Raw genomic sequence first — 24657 nt, 5'->3', positions numbered from 1 at the left:
ACCATCAACAAGGATAACTGGAAAGACACTGGGGTCTTTTATTTATTTATTTTTCAGTACATTAAATTTACTCAGATAAAAACATTCTAAAAATGTACAATTTTACCTTTAACAAAGTATAATAAAACATAAAAATCCCAATACCAGAATACTTGACATTTACAGTTCAAAATCATATTGGGTAAATATTAAATATTTACAAAACTTTTGATATTTATATAAAGTTTCGTGCACATTTTGTAATACTAGGAGCAAAAGAAATGGCTCGAAATGGGCAAAAGGCATCCCTTTTGCTCCAAACGGAGAGTTATAACTGGAACACACGTTAACCTGCCATTTGGGGACATAAATGTTTATTAACAGAATTCGGTTTACGGAGAGTATTCCAAAGGAAGATGTGGGTAGTGGTAGCTTTCTGAATTGCTGCCATCTTTTAATTTCTGCTTCCAGGTAAGAGCCTGTTAATAAGAGGGTGCAGATACGTCTACTTGTCTGCACCTTTGGCTAGCACAAGGAATCTAATCATTTTAGGGTCATTTCAGCCTTGAAATGAAGTGCATCTGGGAGAGCTTTTCCTCTACATGTCTTAAGTGTGTTTATTTCAGGACAATATGGAAGGCATCGTTTTTAACAGAATTAGAAAGCTGCTCTCTTAATCGGACGCTAGTCTTGTAGTGCTCCATTAGGCTCTCGTTAATTAACTCCCATACCTGGCAAGTATCTTACAGTACAGTCAGTGAAAATGATCTTCCTTCAATGCAGTGTGTCTGATTTTTTAGCAAGGAAATGCTTCATCCCTCTAGGGCAGGATTTTGGGCAATCCTGCATGTGCTGTTTTGTTTTTTTAACATGAATTGAGTCACATTCCTTCAAGTCCTTCAGTGCAAAGTTGCAACCAAACTGAGGCACGCAGTTAGTATGTTCTAAGAAAGTGTTTGTTCTTCCGTGTGAGGCCTGCATGGACATTTCTTCCTGTGTGAAACACTGTCAACCTCTTCTGAGTAGTGGAGAATGTGAATGGAGAACTACAAGGCAAACCTATTACTCTCAGAAGCGAAACAAAGTCCGATCAGGTTTTCTTCTGGGGATTCCGCTGCATTTTCTCTGCTATTATCAAAGCGGTTCTCTTCGAAAGTTGGAGGGCTGACCGAGTGGCTTTTTTCCCATGGTAAAGAAAATCACTTTTTTTAATTGCACAGAGGTAACAGGCAAGTTTCTAGAGGCTTCCCAATTAAGAAAACCAATCAGATTTTTATTCTGCTAAGCTTGTGGGATGGTAGGATTCCTTTTTTTATGGACATTTGGCTCTTAGCATATATTTCAGACTAATAAAAAGTATTTTCAGCTTTAAGAATAAACATGAACTGAAAGATGTAATAACCATGGCAGGATGCTTCTACTCATGGCAAGATCATTAAGGCCACGTAAATTGCTGAGTTCCCATCCACTTTGAATAGTGTTTTTTGATTTTCCTAACAGTAGCCAGGTATAGCAGCAGCCTCAATCATTCAGGGCACTACAAATGGATTTTACACATTATGATCTTGGCATACTGATTTTAACAGCAGCCACATTACACCCGAGTTTGGAGCGAATAAAGTTCAACATCTGTCTCACACCCATCTAACCCTGTTTTGGTGAAGCCTAAGTGAGGAGATGGAAACGGAATACTCCATTGCATAGAAATAACGGATGTCAGATGCAGGCATGCCAGAATATCAGTGTCCAAGGCAACAGACCAGCTCAGGAATGGAACTCGCCACTGCTTTGCGGAAAGCAGTGTGAAATTATTGGCACTGCCACTCCTACTGGTTCAGAGGGGAGCTCTCTTCTACTACAAAACAGCCATTTAAAAAATGGGGAGAGCCAGCCAATCCCGTCCTACATGACTTATGAACTGAGGCAGCCCAGATGATGAAGCAAGGTGTGCAGCAGGGAGAATACATTTTTAAAAACCGTTGCCTCCCTTTGACAGGTAAATCCACATTGTTTCAACCCCTTTGGATAAGCGCTACTGGCTGCTACATAGCTACCAAAGCTAAATTTTTTATAGCTCATATCGAATGAAATAGGCAAACTATAAACCTTCCTAAGTAATGAAACGGTATGCTACTGTACTGTATTTGACGCTGTGCCTTCTAAACCCAACAAATTCCTGGAAGAGTCTGAATTTTAAAATTTATTACAGATGCAGAACACCATTTCCTATGGCAGAAACTGCTGAACTGTTAACACTTCCTTAAGTTGTAGAAGAGGATTTTTAAAAACAATCAAACAAACAAACCACCACCGAGTCTCTGGCACTAGACCCTTGGAGACTAAGTTTAATCCACTGCTGGTAACTTAGTCTTACGTTAAGAGTAATTGCTGACCAACGTGGTGTAACTTTCCAGAATGAAGCGTTCACCTCTGTTCTTTGGGAAGAAAAAGAGGGTGAGGTTTTTTCCCTTTATGAGAAGACCCACGTAGCCTGCTGGTGCCTGATCCCAACACCTCTTCCTCCCCTGAGCTCAGTTTGCTAGAGGTGCAGATAGTCAGACCAGAATTATACATTCTTCTGTAGTGCAACCCTTTAAAATCCCAGAGTGTAGTGCCTGATTTATTTTGAGAGGGGGAAAAAAAGGAGATATGTTTCTCTAGCTTCTGAGGTTGAGTCCAGCAGGCGAATGGCAGCGGCTGCCCCACTGGCCTTCAGCTCTCACTCCAACTCCAGACTATAACGTAGCTGCCCAGGAGTTTAATTTTTCAGCATGGAAGGTGAAATTATGGCAACATTCTTCGGCAAAAGTGCAGCAGTTTCCATACAACAGAAAAGACAGTTGGCCAGTCTCGCCTATCTTCGGGGAGATCCAACATCTGTTATTGTTTTGGCAATTTCAGGAAAAAAAAGGGCTTCAAAGCCCCCCCCCCCAACGACCCCCAAAGTTTCAGTTCCTTCCTAGGGTTGAAGTAGAGCACCTTTGGATTAAAAAAATAACATTAATTAAGCTCAACAGATAGACTCCCTATGTTCCAATCTGAAGTTTCCTAATTATTTCATGGCCTTGTTGCCATCACAAAATATTGCATCTGAAGTTAAGGTCAGTCCGTGGACTCTAAACTCTCAGCCGGGGGAGCGTATTTTAACCGAAATGTACCTGAAGGAAAAAGAAGGAATGTTAAATTAGCACGTTTTACAATCTGGATTGTAGGAATCCCAACTCAGATCCGTAGATTCTCAGATAACCAGGAACACAACACAGGTAATCCTCGACTTGCAACCACAACTGGGAGCAAGGAAGCTGTTAAGCAGGTCGTGCCCAGTTTTACAACTATTAGTTAAGTGAATCCCTGCAGTTGTTAAGTGAGGCACGCCTTCATTAAGCGAATCCGGCTTCCCCCACTGGTCGGAAGCCGGCTGGGGAAGGTCACAAGTGGTGATCACGTGACCCTGGGAAGCCACACACACCCCCTCAATCATAAATACATGCTGGTTGCCAAGCCTCCAAATTTCAATCCAAAGACCCTGGGGAGGCTACGCTGAGTGTGAGTCACGTCTTTCAGTGCCGCTGCAACTTCAAGCGGCCACTGGCCGTACGTCAAGGACCACCTGCAGCGGTTCACCTTATGGGCAGCATTTTCTGAAGGAAGCCAAGACCCCTGGGGGGCTACCCTGGCTGCCTTCCCATCTCGGCCTCCTCATGCCAAGATAAGCCTTTACCCCTTCAGCTTCTTTCCTACTACAGAACACTCGAAAAACGATTCGTTTTTTATATTCTGCCTTTCTTCTTGTCCTCACGATAACCTTCTAAAGTAGACAGGGCAGAGGGTGGGGGACTTGCACCCGGGCCTTCTGCTCCCCAGCCCATGTCCTTCATAACCACAGACCAGTGCTTCTACTAGGGCCATTCGGGGACCGGGTCAAACCTGGCCAAAAACGGCAAATTCACACTTGCATTTTCAACAGGGTTTGTTGTCTCTCCTGGTGCCCAGAACCGCAGGCCCTGACTGCTTTTTTGGGGGGGGGGGGCGCTAACCACCTCCATCAAGCCCTGCCCTGCCTCACCTTGTCGATTGAAATCCATCGGGGGCTGTTTGCAGTCCTGAGCTCGGTGGCCGCTGGCTCCACAGTTGTAGCAGGAGAGGTTCCCGGGCTTCTTGTGTCCCGAGCCCCCACCGTGGTTCGCCATCCCCTGGGCCTGGTACACCCCTGCAGTGCCGGCCATGAAGCTTTGCATGGGGGGCACTGCAAAGGCGGACTGTCCGCTCATGAGGGAGTCCGGCGTGGGGCCGCCGCTGTACGGAGAGTGGACCATGGGGAAGGCTGAGCTGCTGCTGTACTGCTGGGTGTTGACGTAGCCATTGCTGCACAGAGGGCTGAAGGGCAGGAAGGGGAACGTAAACATCGATGGTCCTGAAAAGGGGTGCTGGAAGTAGTTGGTGTAGCTCACAGTCATGCCACTGGAGCCGCAGTTCCCGCTGCAGCCGCAGGAACTGCAGACCATGCAGCCAGGCTGCTGCTGCTGCTGCTGGTGGTGGTGATGGTGGTGGTGGCTGTTCTGGTTAGGGACGGGCACGTTCCCCGCGGAGCCGCCCCCGCCGTAGAAGCTGTTCTCTGCAGCCGAGGAGAGCGTGGGGCTGGAGCTGGGAGGGGGGCAGTTGGGCAGGCTGCCCATGTTGGCGAAGGAGGTGGCGAGGTGGCTGCTGGAAGACGCGCTGGGGTTGCTGTTCGCACAGAAGGTGCTGCTGGGCATGGGGGCCACCGGCATGCCGCTCATGGCGGAAAAGGCCACTTTGGTGTTGGCGGTGTACAGAGCCGTCCGAGGGCTGATTATTGCTGGGGAGACGCTGAATTGCATACTGTTGGAGCAGGACGGCTGCCCCGCCAGGGTGGCATCGGTGGGCACGGACGAGGAGACCAGGAGCTTGATGGGGGGGCGGGCCATGTGGAAGACCGTGCTCGAGGTGACGGTGGCTGTGGTGCTGGTTTCCACCAGGATGCCCGGCGGTTGGGATGGTTTCGCCACTCGGTCCAGCATGGGTGCATGGACCAATTTGGATCGCGGTCCGAAATGAATGGAGGGCGTGGAGGAGCCGTTTTCAGGGACAGCCGAGAGGACTTGGAGGGGCTGATGCAGAGACGTCGGGATCCGATCCGCCAGGGTGTTTCCAAAGCTCTTCTCCATCTTGACACTATTATGAGCGGGCCCAGCTGAGAACTTTGTCCTCTCCTCTAAAGGTAAAAGCGAGTGCATAGGCGAAGAAAGGAGCTTCAGGTCTGCGTTTCCGCGCTCGGATTTGTGCATAGAGTTCAATATTCGAATCGGAGTGGCCATCATTTGTCCTGGCAAGGGGTGGTGAGCGGACGGACTAGACCCTGCTTCGTTCTGCACGGGCAAAACCTGAGCGGTGGGCCGGGCCGAGCTGGAGCCGAAGTGATTCAGGATCATGACCGGCTTCTCTTTCTCCGAGGGCTCCGGGTGAATCTCCACACCTGCAAGGCAAACAGGATCAGCTGCATCACCCCAGCCGAAGGGAGGCACAGGGGCTGCCAGAGAGTGAACGGGGATGCCCTTACGCCTCTCATTCTCCTCGGCGCTGTCCGAACTTTCTTCCCGGGGCTGCATCCCCATGGGGCTGGAGGAGGAGCTGGAGGACTCTGAGGAGCTGCCTTCGCGGGGGGTGGTGGTGACCGTCTGATCCACGTCCACGTGCAGTTCTTGAGGGAGGAAAGCAGAAATCCTGATCAGAAAAAGGCGAGTGCTGCGACTAAGCAAGTTGCTTTTGTAAAGGAAGACCTAACCTTGGAAGTCACAGATTTGAGCAGAAGGGCAAAACAAGACAAGAGCCCTTTTTGGGATCACTCAGTCTTAGCTTGGTCCCTCAAGAGGCAGATGAGGAAAGGCTCCAGGCACTACTAATGGGGGAAGCCCACTCCTCTGACACGGGGACCCCTTTACCTGTGGCATGGTTCCCACGAATGTTCTGCATGGGGTTGATGTGAGTGGTGGGAGGAACTCTGGCCACCCCAGAGCTCACAGATGGGGAGGGGGCCGGGTTCATGGTCCGCTTCTCTGACTTTTCTCTGCCGTTAAAAAAAGGTTGGGAAAACAGTTGAATACTGTCATCATCATATGTCTTCTAGCCAGACCGCAATTTTCAGATACCTCCATGAGTCATCCCTTTCCCAACACCGATTAACAGGTGGTTTTTCTATGAGATCGTTGAGACCATTCAGAGCTAGTACAGGCACAGATCCTTCAGAGGCGGCTCAAAGTTCCGATGATCCTGAACAAAAGGTGCTTCTGCCAGGTTCTAGTTCTAGAACATTTTAAGTACATTAAACCCACCATCACACGGCTTCAACCCAGCTGCACGGTGATTGGCTCACTATGACGACACTGCAGTCCTGTGACCCTGATTTCCAGGGTTCCCTGCTGGCTTCCCGCTAAGTCAAGGGGGAGCTGGCAGAAGTCCAAAGTTGCAGTCAAATAATGTTCTCACTTGACAATGGCAACTGGACTGCCAGCATCACCATCCACAAATGCTTTACAGCGTGTTGCTTGGTGACAGCACTGCCTTCGTAAGTTAAGGACTACCTATACTGACCACAGGAACAGAAATCGAATGACCTCCTCCATCTAGTCTTAAAGTTGTCAAGGTTGCAGACCCCTGATCTAGGATCAAATCTGTCCCAGTTCTTTTTTAAGAACGTACAATACAATTCTGAGTTGCTGGGAATCGTGTCTTAAAAACCAAGTTTCTTTAGAATTAGTTACAAATCACCCTGAGGGGAAACCTGCTTGCAAGCTTACACTTACTTCTCCAGTTCCAGCTGGGTCTTGAGTTTCTTCTTTGCTCCCATGGTGAGTGTTTCAAACTTATTAAGATCTTCTTCGGTGAGGCTCAAGAACTTGTGGAGAAAGGCAAATAATCAGCACATTTTTTAAAACATAAAAGCATTTGTTAAATCAAGAATATTGAGGCAGGCATGATGAACTGGGATACATCCCAATAAGAGAGAGAATAATATTAAAATGATAAAAAGCAGCCTTGCACCGAATTCAGTGTATAGCTAAAGATATCCCAAAATACTCAAGATTAAAAATCTACTAGAAGATGCACATCAGAGCTGCTCTAGGTTTAAGTGACATGATTCACCTCCACCAGAGGGCATCCCAGTATCATTTTTAAACCAGAATAAGATTGTCGCAGCTTTACAACATACCTCTGCAAAGACCTACTACAAAAGCCATTTTAAAAGTGGCATTCCCCTCAATAAAGCCTACACTGGTGCAGCTCTTTCCCAGATTATTGAAAGATTCTGTTCGCTAGAAATACAATTTGTGAATTGTGAAACTGAATAGGGTAGGGAAGGGGAAAGGGAAAAGGGAAAAGGAAAGGAAGGTAAGGTAAACATAGAAATAGAGAAAACACTGTATTCTTCTGGTGAGGCCTGCATCTTACCTTCTCCATTGTCAACTGTTTAAAAACCGGATAGTACTTGTGCAACCGGAGTTTTCGCAGCCAATCTAAAATTCCTTTTTGCTCCTGGGCCTGTGGGTTTTCTGAGCTCGGAGTCATTAAAACAGGGGAAGAGTTTTCTATCTGGGTGCGGCTACATGCTAATGTGGGTCCGGCCCCGCCTGAATGAGAGCAGTGGGAGAGGGCAACGGCTGTGGTGGCCGGATGGGGCAGGTGGTGCTGAAGACTGTTCTGTGTGGCCTGGACACCTGCAACCCCACAGATGGGCCTGTAAGAGAGCAGGAAAGCCAAACAGGAAGGAATCATTCTCTAGGAAGTAAGGGAACCACAGGTAGTCCTCGAGTTATGACTGTAATCGAGCCCCCACAATTACTGCCATGAGTCGTGACAGTCGTAAAGCAGGTGACGTGACCGATTTCATGACCTTTTTTGCAATGTTCTTATTGCAAAAAAGTTCATAAAATCGGGTTCGGTCACGTCACCCGCTTTACGACTGTCGCGACTCATGAACGGTGCGGTTGTTAAGTGAATGCATTGCTCACTAAGGGATGTGGGTGGTTTTTTTTTGCTGAAAACTGGAACAAATGCCAGCAAAAATGAAAATGCCTCAGCAGGGCAGGGAGGGAGCCTTGCTCAAGCCTTGTAACGTGAGCAAGAGGAGGAACTCGTAAGAATACGAAGCGTGGAATTCACGAAAACGAGAAGGCTGCCTGGGAATTAACCAAAGCCATTTCCCCTAATTACACAGGAAGTGGAACTACATTTCAGTTTTTCTGCATTATACCTGCTCCCTAAATTCATCTCACCTTCCAGAAGCACCCAGCGTCGTACCCACTTTGTAATGGGAAGAATTGCCAGTACCTAAAAACAAGGACATCACAGTATTTAGAGAGTTATTATCTGGCTAAATCTTTTTTTATATATACATATATTTTGGGAGAAGGTTGAGGTGGCGCTTGCTCTTGAAACTCACTTGAACTGTGAAATTGTGGGGAGTGACATGAAGTGCTGAAAAATTTCTTGACGTGGTCATTTTTCCAGACATGGGATGGTAATGATGCCAAATACCTGCAAAATTATTGTGGAGTATAATGTTTTCTTAGCTTCAGGCAAAACAAAACTAAGGCAGCAATGCTGTCAAAAATAACTCATTAGGAAATTACAAATATATAAAGTATTGAAGTCATGAGACAGCCACGATCCTCCCTGTGTGTGGGTTAAATCTGCCGAGACAATCAATTTAGAATTACAGGTAGACATTGACTTATGACCATTTGTTTAATGACCATTACAACAGTGTTGAAAAAAATGAGCTATAGCTGATCCTCACACTTGGAACTGTTACGAGTGTTGATAGGTGAAGCCAGAATCTCTTAACAACCCATGACTGGCTTAACAGCATCACTTAGGGACAGAGGTTCAACTCCCGATTGTGGTCATAAACCAAGGACTAGATTAGAATCTTTTCGCACATTAAAGTTCTTATAAGCAAACAACTCTGCTCACATAGTTTAATTAATTGCTTCTACCAACCAAACAGGAGTTTCCAGAGTTTTGACTCTGGCTTTCCGCTGATGCCCTATTATTTTTTTAAGCAGACTTGCCTTACCAGATGCAGCTGGCCCTTAAGATTTATTTTTTTCTGCCAAAGTTATTCATTTTTCTCATTACTCTACCTACACAATACCTCTTTTTAAGTTCTTTGAAAGAGCTTCCTGTCCGTTCCCAAATCTAGTACAAGCTTCTCAGACTGCTAAAAAATCAGAGGCCTCTTTAGATGGGAGCCACACATATGTTGCAGTGGGTTAATTAAATAAATAAAACACTTCAGAGTGATCGATCCCGTGATTCTCACTTGTCTGGCTCTTATCAGCTTCAATCATCTCAAAGCCTTCTTGTTTCCTGAAATAACCCACTTTTTTTTCCCTCTTTCCATCTGACGTTGTCCCTCCAAGCTGTTTTTCTTACTTTTATTCCTTCTTCAAAGCTTGCTTTATCTGGGAAACTTCTCAAATAACCCTAGAGTGCATGTATGTTTGTAATTTCAGCAAAGCAACTGCAATTAAAACAATGGTAGGCCTCTCAAAGGGAAGACCTATTAAACCTGATCCTGTGCAGTGCTAATTAGAAAGATGGATCTGGGCCCGAAATTATGCACTTCCAAGGAACCAACTCCCCACTCCCCACTACACCCCCGGTCCCCCAAAGGGACTGCATGAATTCCTACTGAGTAGACTTGTGTGAGGACTCTGCAGTACAGAATAACAGAACCAGGCACTGCTAATGAAAGCAGAAGGTAGATGGGCCATATGAGAATCTAAGCAGGGTTTCATAATCTGTGCTAAGAAATTATACTAAGTAACTGCAACCAAAGCAAGGGATGAAGCTATGGCAACTAACTGTGGTTATTAAATAAGAGTTATTACTTTATTAATTAGTTACACATTCATTAACCGAACAATAAAATAATAACTGAAAGTCACACACCCGCATGCAGATAAATTTCAGAAACAAATTCAAAGTATACCTAAGGTCTGATTCCAAGTCCATATGGCTTCTTTCTAAGTAAAATGAATCTGGACCAGCTAGAAAAGGAATGAATTTCTCCAAATTTTCTTCTGGACACAACTGACCTAACTAAGAAAGAAAATGTTGGTTTTGATTATTGGCATTTTACTTTATTGCTGTCAGCTGCTACTCAGAATCGAGTAGCACATGAATTGATTACTTAAAATATTCAGTATGAAACTGACATTTAGCATGCAAAAAGTAATCTTACTGTGTGGTTTTTTTTAAAAAAAAAAAGCTGTGCAAGATACACTATATATACGTGCTTCCAAATGTACCTTAAAAACACCAATCGTACAAAACCATTTTACCTTTGAAATGAAATCAGTCACTTCGGCAGAAGACTTTGTTACCACCGTCACTGAGGAATCAGACCACAAGACCTAAGGAAACAACAACAACAAAAAACCCTTGGTCACCTTAACCGTTCTCAGAATGGACGGATGGGGCTGGGCCATGCACCGTGGGGCAATTCTGCCGGCGTTTCTGAAGGTTAACGGTCCATGTTTCTCCCAAAGTGGACTTAAACCAGGGCTCCTCAACCTTGGCAACCTTTAAGACTTGTGGACTTCCACTCCTAGAATTCTGACTGGCTGAGGGATTCTGGGAGTGGAAATCCACAAGTCTTAAAGGTTGCCAAGGTTGAAGACCCCTGACTTAAACAATTCCACTGGCGTGATGCTTTATCCCAACACCGCGTGAAGCAAACCCGGCTTGGGTTTATTAATCTGCAGCTGCTTTTCTGCACAAAATACATTCCATGTGGAATATCCATTCTAAAAACCTTGCAGTGGCCAGGGCTCTTACCTGAGCCAGGTAAAAATTAGCCTGCCAGCAACTTTTAATGATAATATCCTTGTTTTCTTCATCAATTTGTATAGTACTGTAATCAAAAGACTGTGGGCAAGATATTGTCCCTTTGTTGCTCTCTTGTATATATTTACACCTGATCCAAGATCAGAATGACAGAACTATTCTTCAAATAAACAAAGTGTGCTTTAGAAGTATGTTTGGTCTCGTATTGGTAAGACAGGCAATATTGGTATTCCTCGACTTACAACTATTAGTTTAGCGCCGGTTCAAGGTTATAACGGCTCCGAAAAATGGGAGGTACAGCCAGTCCCCGCTTACAGCTGCTGCAGCATCCCCAGGGTCACATGATCAATATTTAGGCACTTGGTAAGTGTTTATGGCAGCACCACATCCTGGGCTCAACGTGATTGCAATCTGTAACCTTCCCAGCCATCTTCCAGTAAGCAAAGTCGACAGGAGAAACCAGATATGTGTCATGACCGTGTGATTCACTTAACAACCGCAGTGATTTGCTTAACAACCATGGCAAAAAAGGTCATAAAATCAGGCACGACTCACTAAAAATAACCACCTTGCTTAGCAATGGAAATTCTGCTCCCGGAATTGTGAATGTTGAGGACTTATATTGCAATTGTCCTTTCCAAACCTCGGGGAAGGGCATCTGGTCCAGACTCCTATCAGGAGATGACCCAAACTCCTGAGCTAGGAGGGTTTGTAAGAGAGGATGGATCAAATCCCACTAAATCTGCATCCTTTTCTCCCTGCAGGTTCAACCAGCTATCTGAGAACATCTCGTGAAAGTCCACAGAAGCCGAGCGATTAGCTGAACTAACATGTACTTATAATACAAGACACAGACGAACCCAGTGTGTGTTTTGCACGTATTCTAGAGGCTTTGGGGACAGGTGGGGAAATGCTGCCACTATCCTTTTTAAAAACAAGCAGGGATGCGATGAGCAGGAAGTTTCCACACGGTATTAACCACCAAATCCGTTTTTCCAGCCTCGAGGATACTGCCAAAAGCACTGATGGGAGGAAAGAGTTTCAAAATACATTACGCAATTCAGGAATTTCCTTTTTCCAGCCCTTGCTTAACTTAAACTAAGAAACAGAAATGGGCAGGCAGCGTCTATTCTTCCTGGGGCTTTGTTGATTTCTTTTGCTTCCCTTGGCTCTCTCTCTCTCTCACACACACACACACACACAGAGGAAGCCTGCGAGGGGAAGAACAGCGTTCCTGGATGCGTTCATTTACAAGACTTTTTGATTGCTTTTCTTCCACATATTTGCAAAGAAGAAAAGTGCCACCAAAATCCGATCAGAAGTCCACGGTTAGGATAACGTCTCCAGGAATGGCATGCTGAAACACTGACCTCCTTGCTGGCCCCTCGGTTTGCTGTCGGCTTTCCTAATATTCATGTTATTTACGTGAGCTTCTGAAGTCAGGAAGTTCTGCATAGGTTTCCTCCTGCAAGTCTGCCAGCGGAGGACTTACAGCCTGCTCTCAGGGGCAAAGCGAACAAGAACAGGAGCAGCTTTTTCACGGAAACCCATTTCTATAGACTGAGTTAAAGTTCAGATTGTACACCTTTCCTTATTTTTAGACTAGAGAGGGCAGTTGGCACATGACATGTCCTCAGGCTAGATTCTCAGGGGATGGAGTTTATAGTCTAAACAGATCAAAATAAAATCATAGGAATTATGGTACTTTCCTTATCCTGTGAATGGAGCTGAATTATGATATTGCACTATTTTTAGATTTAGATATTCAAAACTTCCATTTTTTCTTCTCACTACCTTTGGTACGATTAACCTCAAGGCACGAGATATATACCCAACAACTTTAATAGATATTATTTAATAGGAGGGCACAATGACTGTATCACTGCTTTATCATGGTTACTTTATCACCACTTATGGGGTAAGAGCTGCACGTTAACTTTCCTCTTGTATGTATGCAATTATAAACTAATAATTATAAGCCGACTATTTCCTACAACACAAAATGCTGGTAAATGTCCAAGACACATAATTTTGGAATCAGAGGTAATTTAAAATTGAATATAATATGTATTGAGGGCAAACTATTATTTTAAAGAAAGCATCCCCAAAGGCCTTAAAACAGCATTCTGAATGCTCCACATCTTGTTCCCTTCATCTCTCTTGTATTTCCTTGTAATCTTTGATACTCACCTCAAAAGAATATTCAACAATCCTATCATTCTTCTTGTGTGATAATCCCTTTAATTCCACCTTTTCAACGCTCACTGTTAAAAAAAGAAATGCATGTTACCTATGGAAGAGCCACAGGCCTACTTTCTTTGTTTCATAAGCAGAGAAGGCTGTAGTCATCAGCAATTACTTCTACTGGTCCACATCTGGACAGCAAATTCCATCCAAGATGCCTGGATGCTTTTTGTTGATGCCACACAGGAATGAAGTACAAGCAAGCCAATGTCATGGAACCAAGGTGTCCATGGAGATTCTCCATCATCCGGGTCATGATTGTCCCAAAGGAACTTTTTCCAAAAGACAACTGGACTTGCTTTTTTTTTCTTTTGAAAAGGAAAAAAGCTTCTTGGATGAGAAGCAAAACGTTTTCACAGAAAAAAAAACAAGACAGTCCATGTACCTTTTGGAAAAAGCACTTTTGTGACAGGCTCACCAAACGTTTGAATCTGAATGGCAAGTTCTAGCTTCAAAAACCAAGATGGCTCCTTATATCATACAGAACATGAAACAATGCATTTGTTAATTATACTGCCTGCCCTCCTTTTCTGCTGCTTTGGGGGAAAAGACCCAACCAGCAGACCAGATTAGCAAGGGAGCTAAGATCTCACAGGTCCCCTGCTGCCCCCAGCCCTGATAATAAAGCCGGGTCTGGAGGGAGTTCAGGAAAATGAGATGGAACTGACCTCACTTGGGGTGGGATGGAGAATGTTCCATAAGGCGGGTGCCATGGCAGAGAAGGCAGACCTCCTTGGGCCTGCCAACTTAATTCCTTAACAGATGGGACCTGCGGCATGCCTTTTGCCTGATCTGATGGGCTAAAAAAATTTTTAGGCAAGCAACAAACGCATGACGAAGTCAGTGTCTTAAAGGTTTTTAACATACATAAAATGCTCATCTTTGAAAAAAGAGTTGACCGATTATCTCCTAGAGTAAAATTTTTTAACATCTTCTGGATAACATGCCAGAAGATAAAAAGGACATGTTTAAAAATACCCATGTGTGTAATCTGAATATTAATCTCTCTTGGAAAAGCTAACACTGTTTAAAAGCACTTTTCTTAACTAACATTCCTGTTATGTTCTTTCTCGTCTCAAAACACATTTTCTCCCTATGTGGTAAATTAACAGTTTTTAAATGTTTAAAGTTCCTGTTTATTCTATCTTTCTGCAGGAAAGTCATATGAACTGAATCCAGTTGAAGCATCTGGATTAATCAATTGGATTAATGCTTACATTTGTGTCATAATTAAATGCTCTTAATGTTATTTTTCATCTTTTAATTCATAGGATGTAGTTTCCACCTAAACCTTTATCAGAAATTGAACTAATAGGAAAACAGATCATGCCACCAGTAAGCAAATGCTCAATTGTTATTTAGATAACCCCATCACAGGCACGCTAATACCAAGAAAAAACTGAATAGTTTTAAAAGAATGCAGAATTGTTTGATTGACTGATACCTTAAAATAACTGCTTGAGGAAAAGAGAAGTATATCCATATTACTAACTTTGCACTAGCTAGCTCTGAAAGAGTCACATGGTTTTATTAGCACTTAGACACAAGAGCACAGAAAGACTATAGATTATAATAGGAAAATAGGATAGTATTCTCTTAATATTTAAACTTGTTTTATACCTAGTCTTTATATGGATCCCACCATAAATTGTGAGAAACAGAAATTTAGCAGCTGCATTTCTTTCTTCTTTCTCTCTGGTCTTACACCAGGAAGATGCCAGAGAGACCTACACAAGGATGGTAATGCTAACATATCCAGTTACTACCTTTCTGCTACAAATGCAACCACAGATATGAAACACACATTAGAAACCCATTAAATCCCACTCATGTGGACAACATATGGAACGTTCAGTTCCAATTTACAGTATTAATAGACTTAATTTCCTGTCTGATTCTGCAAATTCATTTCTTTTTTATTTTCAGACCGTGAATAACTTTTTCATGTATTTCCAAAAGCAGGTTCAAGATTAAAAGATCTTGGGTTTCTTTTATTATCCTTGGTTTCCTTTCAATATTAAAAAAAAAGTTAAAATCAAAACAAATATGAATTCAGTGACTAGACAAGTAGTGAAGTCAGCATCTTAAGATAACCACAATGCCCATTAAGTATATTGGGAATTATGAGAAAAACATATAACTGCTATTTTAAAAACATGAGTAATCTCTGGGACAGGAAACTAAAACAGATGAACATTATTTTTGCACAAATAGCCGGACTTCAATTTATTATACTCTCCGTTAAAAACACGACATTCTTAAACATGTTCTCTAGATAACTGCTTATACTGTTTCATGTATATAGATACATCAAAAACCACAAATATTTTTCAACAAAAAATATCCCATCCACCTGGAACTACGAGTAGCATATGTCTTTCAATCTTCAAGGAAAAAAAATGAGCGTATATACACTTCATTTTAAACTAGGCCTAAAGGGGATATAATCTGCAAGTTTAAATCCTGTACATCAGAGGCCCCCAACCTTTAGGCACCAGGGACCGGTTCTGGGGAGAGAGGTTTTTCCGCAGACCGGAGGGTGCGTGGTTTTCTCTGCTGCCTGCATCACACAGATGGGCCTTTGCTTGTTTGTGCGGACCAGTTGCTGGCATACGTGGCCCGGTACCGGTCCACAGACTGGAGGTTCGGGACCGCTGCTCCACATGAACTACATAAACAATAATAGGTACTGTTCTGTGTCTTTTAAAAAAGTAATCACTAAATCAAATAATATTCTTAGGATGGCCCTAGTCTCAATATGCTTGAATTTCTGTAATAATGCTTGACATAACCTATCAAGTTAGTTTGAGCTAGCTACGGTATCTACACCACAATAGAATTCCATTCTATGGGGTCACACTTAGGGCAAACATCAAAGGGTTAGGCAGTCATTTACTGTATGTATTGGTTTCACAATGAATACATATGGATTAGAAAGGCCCTAGAGCAGAGGGGTCCATCCCTGGCAACATTACAACCTGTGAACTTCAACTTCCAGAATTCCTCAGCCAATTCTGGAAGTTGAAGTCCACAACTCTTAAAGTTGCCAAGGTTGACACTCCTGCCCTAGATGACCTCAATATTGTAGTATAATTACAGAAACATACACACATCCCACACACAATAACAGAAAGAAACAGAAGCATTAACACACACACAAAACCCCAAAAAGCTTGGCAACAATTGTAATAGCTGGAAGAGCAAGTGACTGGGCAACCTTCTGCAGATTACTTGCACCAAATCAAAGTACTGAATCACCACGTTTCCAAATACCGGATCCCAGTAAGCTCCAATGAGAGTTTACTGTGAATTCTGCAGAGATGAATATTTTTACCCCCTTCAAAGGAGCGTGGGAGTGGGCAGCTTGCACCTGCACAACTTTCAGAAGCAACTAAACTCCTCAGTCAGCTGAAGCAGAGGAGGAGGAAGCTGAGTGTGCCCTGAGCTGACTAAGGTGTCTCCATCCAGGAGCTGCAGGACCCTACCTCACCCCTCTTCTATACTGGCAAGCCAACTCCATTGCCCAAGCTTGGCTTCGAGCCCTATTATTCCTGACAATGTCACAAGAGCTTGCAGAATAATAACACCAGCAGTCAAGAGCAACTTCCTTGTGGTCTAGGGTAGGTTAAGGACTGGCTACTTAACATCTTTGTTACCTGTCATTTTCTCTTATTTCACCCAAGCATCAAACGTCTGTCTCTGAACAGCTCACAATTGTAACGCACACTAACTCTTTATTTTGGCATTACTGTGTTGTTACTTTGGTCTGTGACAGTCAATGAAGATTGACAGGTAAGCCTTAAAGAAGATGCGGGAGATCAGATGACAGGCCGACACAATATTATGCACAAAAAAGGACGGTGCCTCAAGTGGTAATCTTTTCAAAATTCAGAAACAAAATCTGTAGGTGCCACAATATCAAAACTGTGAAAAGATAGGGATTTCATGCATTTCAAATGAACACGGATTTCTTTATGAAGGATTTCAACTCCTAAATCACTTCTGCTAAGTATTTAACCTACTGCTGAAAACTATTTTTTTCTCCCTGAATATTCCTCTTTTAGACAATTCTACACTGTACACATTAATTTGAATCTTAATAGCAACAAACCCCCTCACTTCCCAACTACCAGTCATATGCAGTCATATGCAGAATTTATACTCAAAAGAGCTTTGATAAGTAAAAGCAGAACTAAACAACCAATATTTCTTTGGGGTAATTGCAACAAAGTCCGTATTTCTGTTTGTGGGCAAACAATGGCCTGAAATAATGAGCCACCATCTCCTTCCATGACTGCTTCCATGTCTCAGGATAATTCACATCCCCCATCACGCACTGATGCTTTACTTTGAGAAAGCCGCTGGATGCGACTGGTAGCACCTCCTCCAATAACTTGAAAAGGCAGTCATGGTCATAAGCAAAATGAACACAGTGGCTTGGCCTGGTGGTATCCTTCCACAGATGATATGTATTTTGTGGAACTCACCCGCATCAAAATATCACACAACTACTCCTAATAAATGGCTTGCAAGAAGAAATTATTCAATTGGTAGCTTTATCCAATCACAACCTGAAAATCGTAAATAGTTCAATAGAGTCATAGCGGGATTCTTACAAGCAGTCTTTGTGACCATACCACTTTCCTTTCAGCTGGGTATCAAAATAATGTAATTTCATCAGCACCGTCCCTTCTACTTATTGTTAAAAATAGCATAAGCATGATACGCTAATGAAATGGATATGCTCAATGCAATGAGGTAATGCAATAAATCAATGGTCTTTTCTAAGAGGTGTAACACAAGCAGTAGTGGAGAAAAACAGCTCCGTCTTCTCTGTTTTTCGTCTTCCTTTTCTTTTTTCTTTAGAAAAAAACAAAATGCTGTTTCAGAGTATATTCATGCTGCTGGCCACATGACCGTAGAAAATGTCTTCGAGCAACACAGCTCCCTCAGCCAGCAAATGGAGATGAGCACCATGCCCTACAGTCGGACACCTTTCCCTTTAACACTGCAGGACTATGATTATCCTTTGTTCACTGAGTTGCAATCAAATCAACCACAGCTTGGCACGACATCCGAATGCAGTCTTGGGAATCTATAAACCCAAGAACCGCTTCTCACGCTGTACTGCACTTTCTTATAGAGGCACACTAAATAAAACGACTTTGGATCTCCTTTAAGTTTAAATGCGTGCTCAGGTAGTCCTCGGCCTATAGCAGTTCATTTAGTGGCTGTTTGAAGTTACAGCAACAGTGCAAAAAGTGATTTATGACTATTTTTCACATGACCGTTGGGTAGCATCCCCACAATCACGAGATCGAAATTCAGATACTTGGCAACTGACTCATATTTATGACGGTTGCAGTATCCCAGGGTCGTGTGACCGTATTTTGCAACCTCCTGACAAGCCAAGTCAATGGGGAAGCCAGATTCACTTAACAACCATATTACTAACTTAACTGCAGTGATTCACTTAACAACGGTTGCAAGAAATGTTGTAACATGAGGTAAAATTCACTTAACAAGGGTTTTGCTTAGCAACAAAAATTTGGGCCTCAATTGTGGTTGTAAGTCGGAGACTACCTGCGTCTTCATTGGAAAATGGACATAACCTTAAAGTAATCTCAGTCCTTCCAAAGCAGAAACAAATGTCCTTTTCCCACCATAAGTAAGTTCTAATTTCTCCTGTTTTGGAAATTACTGCTTGTATGTTATTCTTAGAAAATCCAGTAACTTTTGTTTTCAATATTTTAGAATAAATGCTAATGGGGAAAATAGATGAGGCTTCTCTACACAGCGTTAACACTGGTGAAATATTTTATCAGACAGAAAATAATATAGGTTGCCTTAAATAAAATCTCAGGTTTCTTTATCACCCTGATGAGAACACAGCTACACATTGGAAATGTCATTTGAGCTTTACACAATGAGATAGTCATAATGATGCTTCCATACAGATTTGCCATTTCATTAAACTATTGTAAGAGCTTATGGAGTGCAGAGTTCATTTCAACATCTGGTTTAATGTATTTTATCCCACACTATGCTTTTGGAAAATATGCTGTGGTCAAGACATCTGGTAAAGTTCTAAAGAGGCATGCTGCACAGAGAATGAAATATGACTTTCTATCCTGCTTGTTTGTACAAGAGCCAAGGATAAATAATGGTGATCTTTTCATTTAAGGGGCATTGTTTTCAGGGAAACTAAATAATGTAAGAGTTGGAATGTCCATACTTTATCAAATACTGAGTTAGATTCTATGTACCATCCTAGAAGCAAGATCTTCAACATAATGGGGCTACGCATTGCATGAATTACAGCGACTAATCTGTTGCCGTTCAAGTACTTTCTTGTGGAGTGGTATAACTATAGCAGGTAGTTCAGCTTGGCAGCAAGGCTACTCAAAGAACACAGATTCTTCCATGGTCATGAGAATTATTTTCTGAAGGCAAATGGGGAAATGAGTGAAACTCGAGGGTAATAAATTACTCCCATCCATTAAACAGAATCTTCCTGTTCAAAGGCTACCATAACTGATACAGAACAAACTGTTCCTTAGTCTTAAGAGTAACCTATCATTGTTTTGCAGTATTAAAAACAGGGGTTTCCTTTATCAATTTATAAGCAATGTTTAAGCAGTCAGACTATGTTCCCACACACGCAAATAGGAATATTGGGCAAAACGTTGGGATGTACCTTTGGAGTGCTTCCCTGAAGGCCTTTTAGGCAATGACTCCTCAATGGAATGTGCTGATGTGTGGAGTGCATTCTCTAAGCTGTTACCCACCACATGGTTTATGGGGGTGTCAGATCTTGGAGTGACCTAGGTAAGAGAAAAAGTACAAGAAACCAACCAGTCAATTTGGCTTACGCGAGCTAAAAATATTCTTAAAAGTCGTTATTTCTAAAGCAACGTTATTTTCAACTTACTATCATTTAGAAGGCATCTTCAGGCCCCCGAATCTAATTACAGAATGTTAATGCTCATATTTCTGTTATACCTACATTAATTTGCTTTCTATTAAAAGTAATTCTCAAGGCAAAACAATTTGCTTTGTGTCTCAGACACGCTTCTGAGGTAAGGCCACATTTCATTTTGTTTGAAAAGACTTAATAAATCTTGTCCTAATCTCAGTCTTTACTAGTTAAATAATTACAGCGACTGACTTTTAGCAAACACATGGACCAAAAAAGCACCAAGTACTTTCAAGTGCCGCACTTAAGATACCAACTATTATTCTACTTAACCGCAGTTATCTAAGAATGGCTTCTGCTGAGTCAATAGCCTCAGATTCACCGTGTGAATTTTCTCAGCAGGAAATGCAACAAGTGTTCTTTATAGCAGGACACAATTTCTGTAACTCAATATATTCCAAATGCTTTTACAAGGTGGGTTGTTTTTTTAAAAAACAGACCACAGGCAAAAGGGGTCAGCCAGACCATGATAGTCGGATCCTAGGTGACCTAATCTGCTTGAAAATTGTTACGGTTCACCATCTAAGCCGTTTTGCCAGCTCCTCCTGGCCAAGATCAAACACCTTCCATACAGTATCCAGCACATTGTTTTCTCCCATTCCTGAGCCGAGGGACACATGCACACAGCTGCATCTGGCCATTCACCATTGCTACACTATAATGCCCAGAGCAAACCGTTTATTTCCAATACATACCTGACCTTATTGCCACTCTAAACATATTGTTTTTTAATACCATACAAGTTTTTATCTTTCTACAAAATATACTTGGCTAAGTAAGTGAAAGTGAAAACAATTTTTATTCTAAATGATGCACGTGCCCATTAACCATGCAGAAACTGGAATTTATAATCCGGTAGATAGCAGGAATTCAAAAGGTTTTTTAACATTAAGTAAAAGAAGGCGAGTATGAGATTTGCTGCCAATGTAACATGCTACAAGGTTATTTGCAGTAAGAATAGTTGTGCTGGGCACAAAAAATGTATCATATCAAGGATTATGCATAATAATGCACCCCGCAAACATTTTATTTCAATTCCATATAACACTAATGCCTCTCTGTGGAATTGTAAATAAACCTACTTAGATGTAGACCCTGTTTTTACAAACTAATGAAATTAGTTATGACAATGTTTCTCCAACTTGGCAACTTTAAAGTTGTGTGGACTTTAACATTGTAACTGGTACCCATGATATAACACTCTAGGAAGCTAGAGACAAAAGCGAAAAACCTACCATGAATTAGTGAGGGAGAAGAACACTTATCAAATGTATCAACTCAGCCTGCTTTTGCCTAAAATCCCAAACTTGATCTGATTCACCGTATCAGAAATACTTTCACAAACTGTTAAATTCAGCTCAACAATGAGTATAAGAGCAAACGTTAAATTTGTTCCATAGCAAACACTAACAAGTAGTTGATCTCTGTGTGTCTTTAAGTTAACACAACTTGGAAAATTAATGCCATCTTTTTAGATTATTATAATTCAGAATGACTCTCATAAAGATCTTTAAAACCAGAAATGAATACTGATATTAAAAAAAATGTAGCACAAAATCCCATTGAATGCTTTTATCCAAACAGGACTTAATTGGTGTGTGAATACATTAGATTTTGTTTTACACAATACCTACAGGGATACACAGCACTTTTTATCTCAGTGTATTTTCTGGCTGCTCCTGCAAGTCCCAGCTCTGATTCAAAAGCTTGAATTTGGCAAAGCGTGAAGTATAAATTAGACTTACTTTGTTAATCCCCATAGTTAGATTGTTATAGAAACACATGAAGCTAGATGCAGATGCTTACAAATGACATTAAACAAGTATTCAATCAAGAATTTATATCTAACGGTATTTGAAGTATTGTTAGCTGATTCAGTTGCTTATATAAATTAATACTTAATCCTGTGTTTTTGTTTGAGAAATGAAAAATTGCCCATGGTATTAAGTTTTGAGAATTAAACCAACTGAGTTTATTCTTTGGAACACAGGATTGTAACAAAAATGTCCTCACACTGGGTTCTGTTTGATGAAATACATAACGTAGACTAGATCAGCGTTCCCCAATTTAATCATGATCCAGGTGCACTGTTCTTTATTCCAACACTGGAGGTTTTTAAGAAGAGATTGGAAACCATTTGTTTGAAATGATATAGGTTTCCTGCCTGAGCAGGGGGTTGGACTAGATGACCTCAAAGGTTCCTTCCAACTCTGTTTTTCTTATATCCTCAATTTGAACTGCCTGGGGGGGAGGGGGAATCCACACCTGTATGGAAGCAAGATTGTGAAGAGTGGGTTCAAATTCGTATAGTCCAAATGCGGTATAATCTTAACAGCATTTACAGGGCTTATATTGAATTTCAGGAGACCACAATGAGAAGAGCAACATGCTTGCCTCAAGCCACTTCTGAGGAATTAAACAACTGTACAAGTTCCTTCCTTCTTGAATTATATCTCTGCATCGGCAAATTTAAAAGCATTCATCACTGCTTACTGATCCCAGTGATTACGAAGCAGCAAACTCTAATAAGAGCCAAAACATTTAAAATAAAAAAGACACTAAAAGTTTCACATTGAGGACATCATTTAAAATACACACACCACTGAAGGAAATTAACTTTAGCAGGTCCACGTTGCATACTTCCAATGGATTACCACAAGTTGGGAAATAGTTTTAAACAATTGTCACTGATGATGGCCAAAACATCTGTCCAGTCTCAATTCCTGGTTACTAAAACTGTTTCACAAAACCAGGCTGCTTTTTATAAAATAAACAAAAGCCTCTTCCCCTACTAGCTGTATTAACCGGAGGAAAAAAAAAACCAATTTAGCTCCTGGGGCCAACATTTGTATTACAATCCCTAGGCCCGACAGGCTGGACAGCTACATAGCTTAGGGACATCTGTATCTTTTGCCAAAGATTGGAGATGCAACTCTCGACTGAAAGACACCCCTTTCCAAAGGGAAAGGAAGTGGGAAGAGGCAGCGGTGGTGAAGACTGTTAGAGACCCAAAAGAGGGGACAGAGAGAACCCCGAACAGCTGCCCTCCCAGCCCCCTTAACCACCGCGGCCTGCATCCCCTCCCGCCCCCTCGTCCCTTCCCAAGCCGGGCACCCACCTTGTGGCACCCAGGGCAGGCGGCCCCCGAGCCGGCCACCCCGGCGGGGGCGCCGGCAGGGGGTCCCTTGGGGGTGCAGGCCAGGAGGCTCTGGATCTTGGTGAGCTCCTGCCTCAGCACCTGCTTCTGGTGGAAGCTGAAGGCCGGGTGGTTGGAGGCCATGGTGAAGAGGAGCAGGAACTCATCGCCGGTGCGGCCCTCGTTGAGCTGCAGCCCGTAGTTGTGGATGACCGAGTCGAGGTGCGTGAGGGTGCGGAAGAGCACGCCGGCCGCCTCGCGGTGCGACGAGCCCAGCAGCGCCAGCGAGACCAGCAGCTTGCTGCGCACCACCTCGTCCGTCAGGTTGGTCAGGCCGCCCAGGTCGGCCGCGTTGTTGGCCTTGATCTCCGAGTCGCGCAGCGAGTGGTAGTCCTTGCGCGCCAGGTCCTCCAGGCAGGCGCCCAGGAAGCGCAGCTCCAGCGGGATGCAGAGGTCCAGCAGGCCGCACAGGAACTCCACCCGCTGCGGGGACGGCAGCTCCGAGAACCAGCGGTAGACGCTCTCGCGCTGCAGCCGCGGGCAGCGCTTCTCCACCATGCTGCCCCGCGCCGGCCAGCAGGCCCGCCAGCCGCCCCGCCCGCGAGCGCCCAGCCCGGCCGGGGGGGGGGAGAGCCGCGGGGTCGCCCGGGCAGGGCCCGAGGGGCGGGGCCTCAGCAGCCCCTGAGGGAGCGAGCGAGCGAGCGGGGGGGGGGCTGGGCCCGTCTGAAGCCTCCTCGGGCCTCCCCGGCGCGCTTGGCGGCTCTCCTCAGGGGGCGGCGACTCCTCCTTCCCGCCGCCGCCTCGGCCCGGGGGCTGCCTCCATCCCTTCCCGCCGAGGGAAAGAAGGCGAGGCGGCAGCAGCGCCACACCCTCGCCGCGCCCGCCTGCTCGCCTTGGCTCTCCGGGGATGCGCCGCCTCCGCTGCCCGCCCGCCCGGCCGGCGCGCGACAAATAATCCCGCGACAGGAGGCGACGCTGCCGGGCGGTGCTTTTCCCCCGCTGCCGTTATACGTGGGAGGGATTCCGCGGGCGGAGGGATCCGATCCGGCGCAGAGGGTGAGGAGGCGCGGCCGGCCAGAGAGGAGCGGGAGGCCGGATCTTCCTCGCCTCGCCCACGCCCCTCTCCCCCTCTCGGGCGCGTCACGATTGGGCCGCGTTCCCCTCCGAGGCCCGCCCCTTCATGCCGGCCTTCCTCTCACCACCCACCTAACGGGACTCCGCCCGGCGGCCGCCGCTGTCACTCACGGCTCGCCCCAGGCCCCGCCCTTCGGCGGGTTGCGATTGGCTCTGGCGAGGCCGAAGAGGTGTGGCCGGGAGAGCGCTGTGTCTGCGCGTGTTTCGGGCGCGTGCTAACTTGCGCTGTCTGACAGGAGGGGGCGGGGGCTCGCCGGTCCATCGCTGACTGATGGGGCGGGGCTTGGGTAACCTAGCAACAGGGAGAGGAACGGCTCCA

At 44.1% G+C, this 24657-nt stretch overlaps 1 protein-coding gene across 3 annotated transcripts; it reads right to left on the bottom strand.

Moving 5' to 3' along the window:
• Positions 1 to 174: 174 nt before the first annotated feature.
• Positions 175 to 24281, bottom strand: ZCCHC14 (zinc finger CCHC-type containing 14). Of its 3 annotated transcripts, XM_081336134.1 has the most exons (13): positions 23187 to 24281; positions 19790 to 19916; positions 13039 to 13112; positions 10344 to 10415; positions 9992 to 10101; positions 8438 to 8532; positions 8271 to 8325; positions 7447 to 7732; positions 6801 to 6892; positions 5940 to 6064; positions 5558 to 5698; positions 4046 to 5473; positions 175 to 3137 (listed from the first exon to the last, which is right to left on the bottom strand). In XM_081336134.1, exons 1-13 carry the CDS (start codon positions 23760 to 23762, stop codon positions 3082 to 3084), a joined length of 3237 nt encoding a protein of 1078 aa, XP_081192260.1. In that variant the 5' UTR covers positions 23763 to 24281; the 3' UTR covers positions 175 to 3081. The 3 variants fall into 3 exon arrangements, with proteins under 3 accessions (XP_081192260.1, XP_081192259.1, XP_081192258.1); XM_081336133.1 differs by having other exon boundaries at positions 4046 to 5698; XM_081336132.1 differs by having other exon boundaries at positions 175 to 5473.
• Between the last annotated feature and the right edge of the window lie 376 nt (positions 24282 to 24657).

This window comes from Vipera berus (assembly GCF_964194415.1).
Source record: "Vipera berus genome assembly, chromosome: 10".
NCBI lineage: Eukaryota > Metazoa > Chordata > Lepidosauria > Squamata > Viperidae > Vipera > Vipera berus.
This window is presented reverse-complemented; position numbering and strand designations above follow the sequence as displayed.

Excerpts from the sequence above, each read along its gene's own strand:
- ZCCHC14 (XM_081336132.1), bottom strand. The coding sequence starts at position 23,762 with ATGGTGGAGAAGCGCTGCCCGCGGCTGCAGCGCGAGAGCGTCTACCGC. Across the intron at positions 13,113-19,789 it reads TTCAGGGAAGCACTCCAAAG|TGAGCGTTGAAAAGGTGGAA; the intron begins GTACATCCCAAC and ends TTTTTTTAACAG. Across the intron at positions 6,065-6,800 it reads ACCCAGCTGGAACTGGAGAA|AGAAAAGTCAGAGAAGCGGA; the intron begins GTAAGTGTAAGC and ends TTTTAACGGCAG.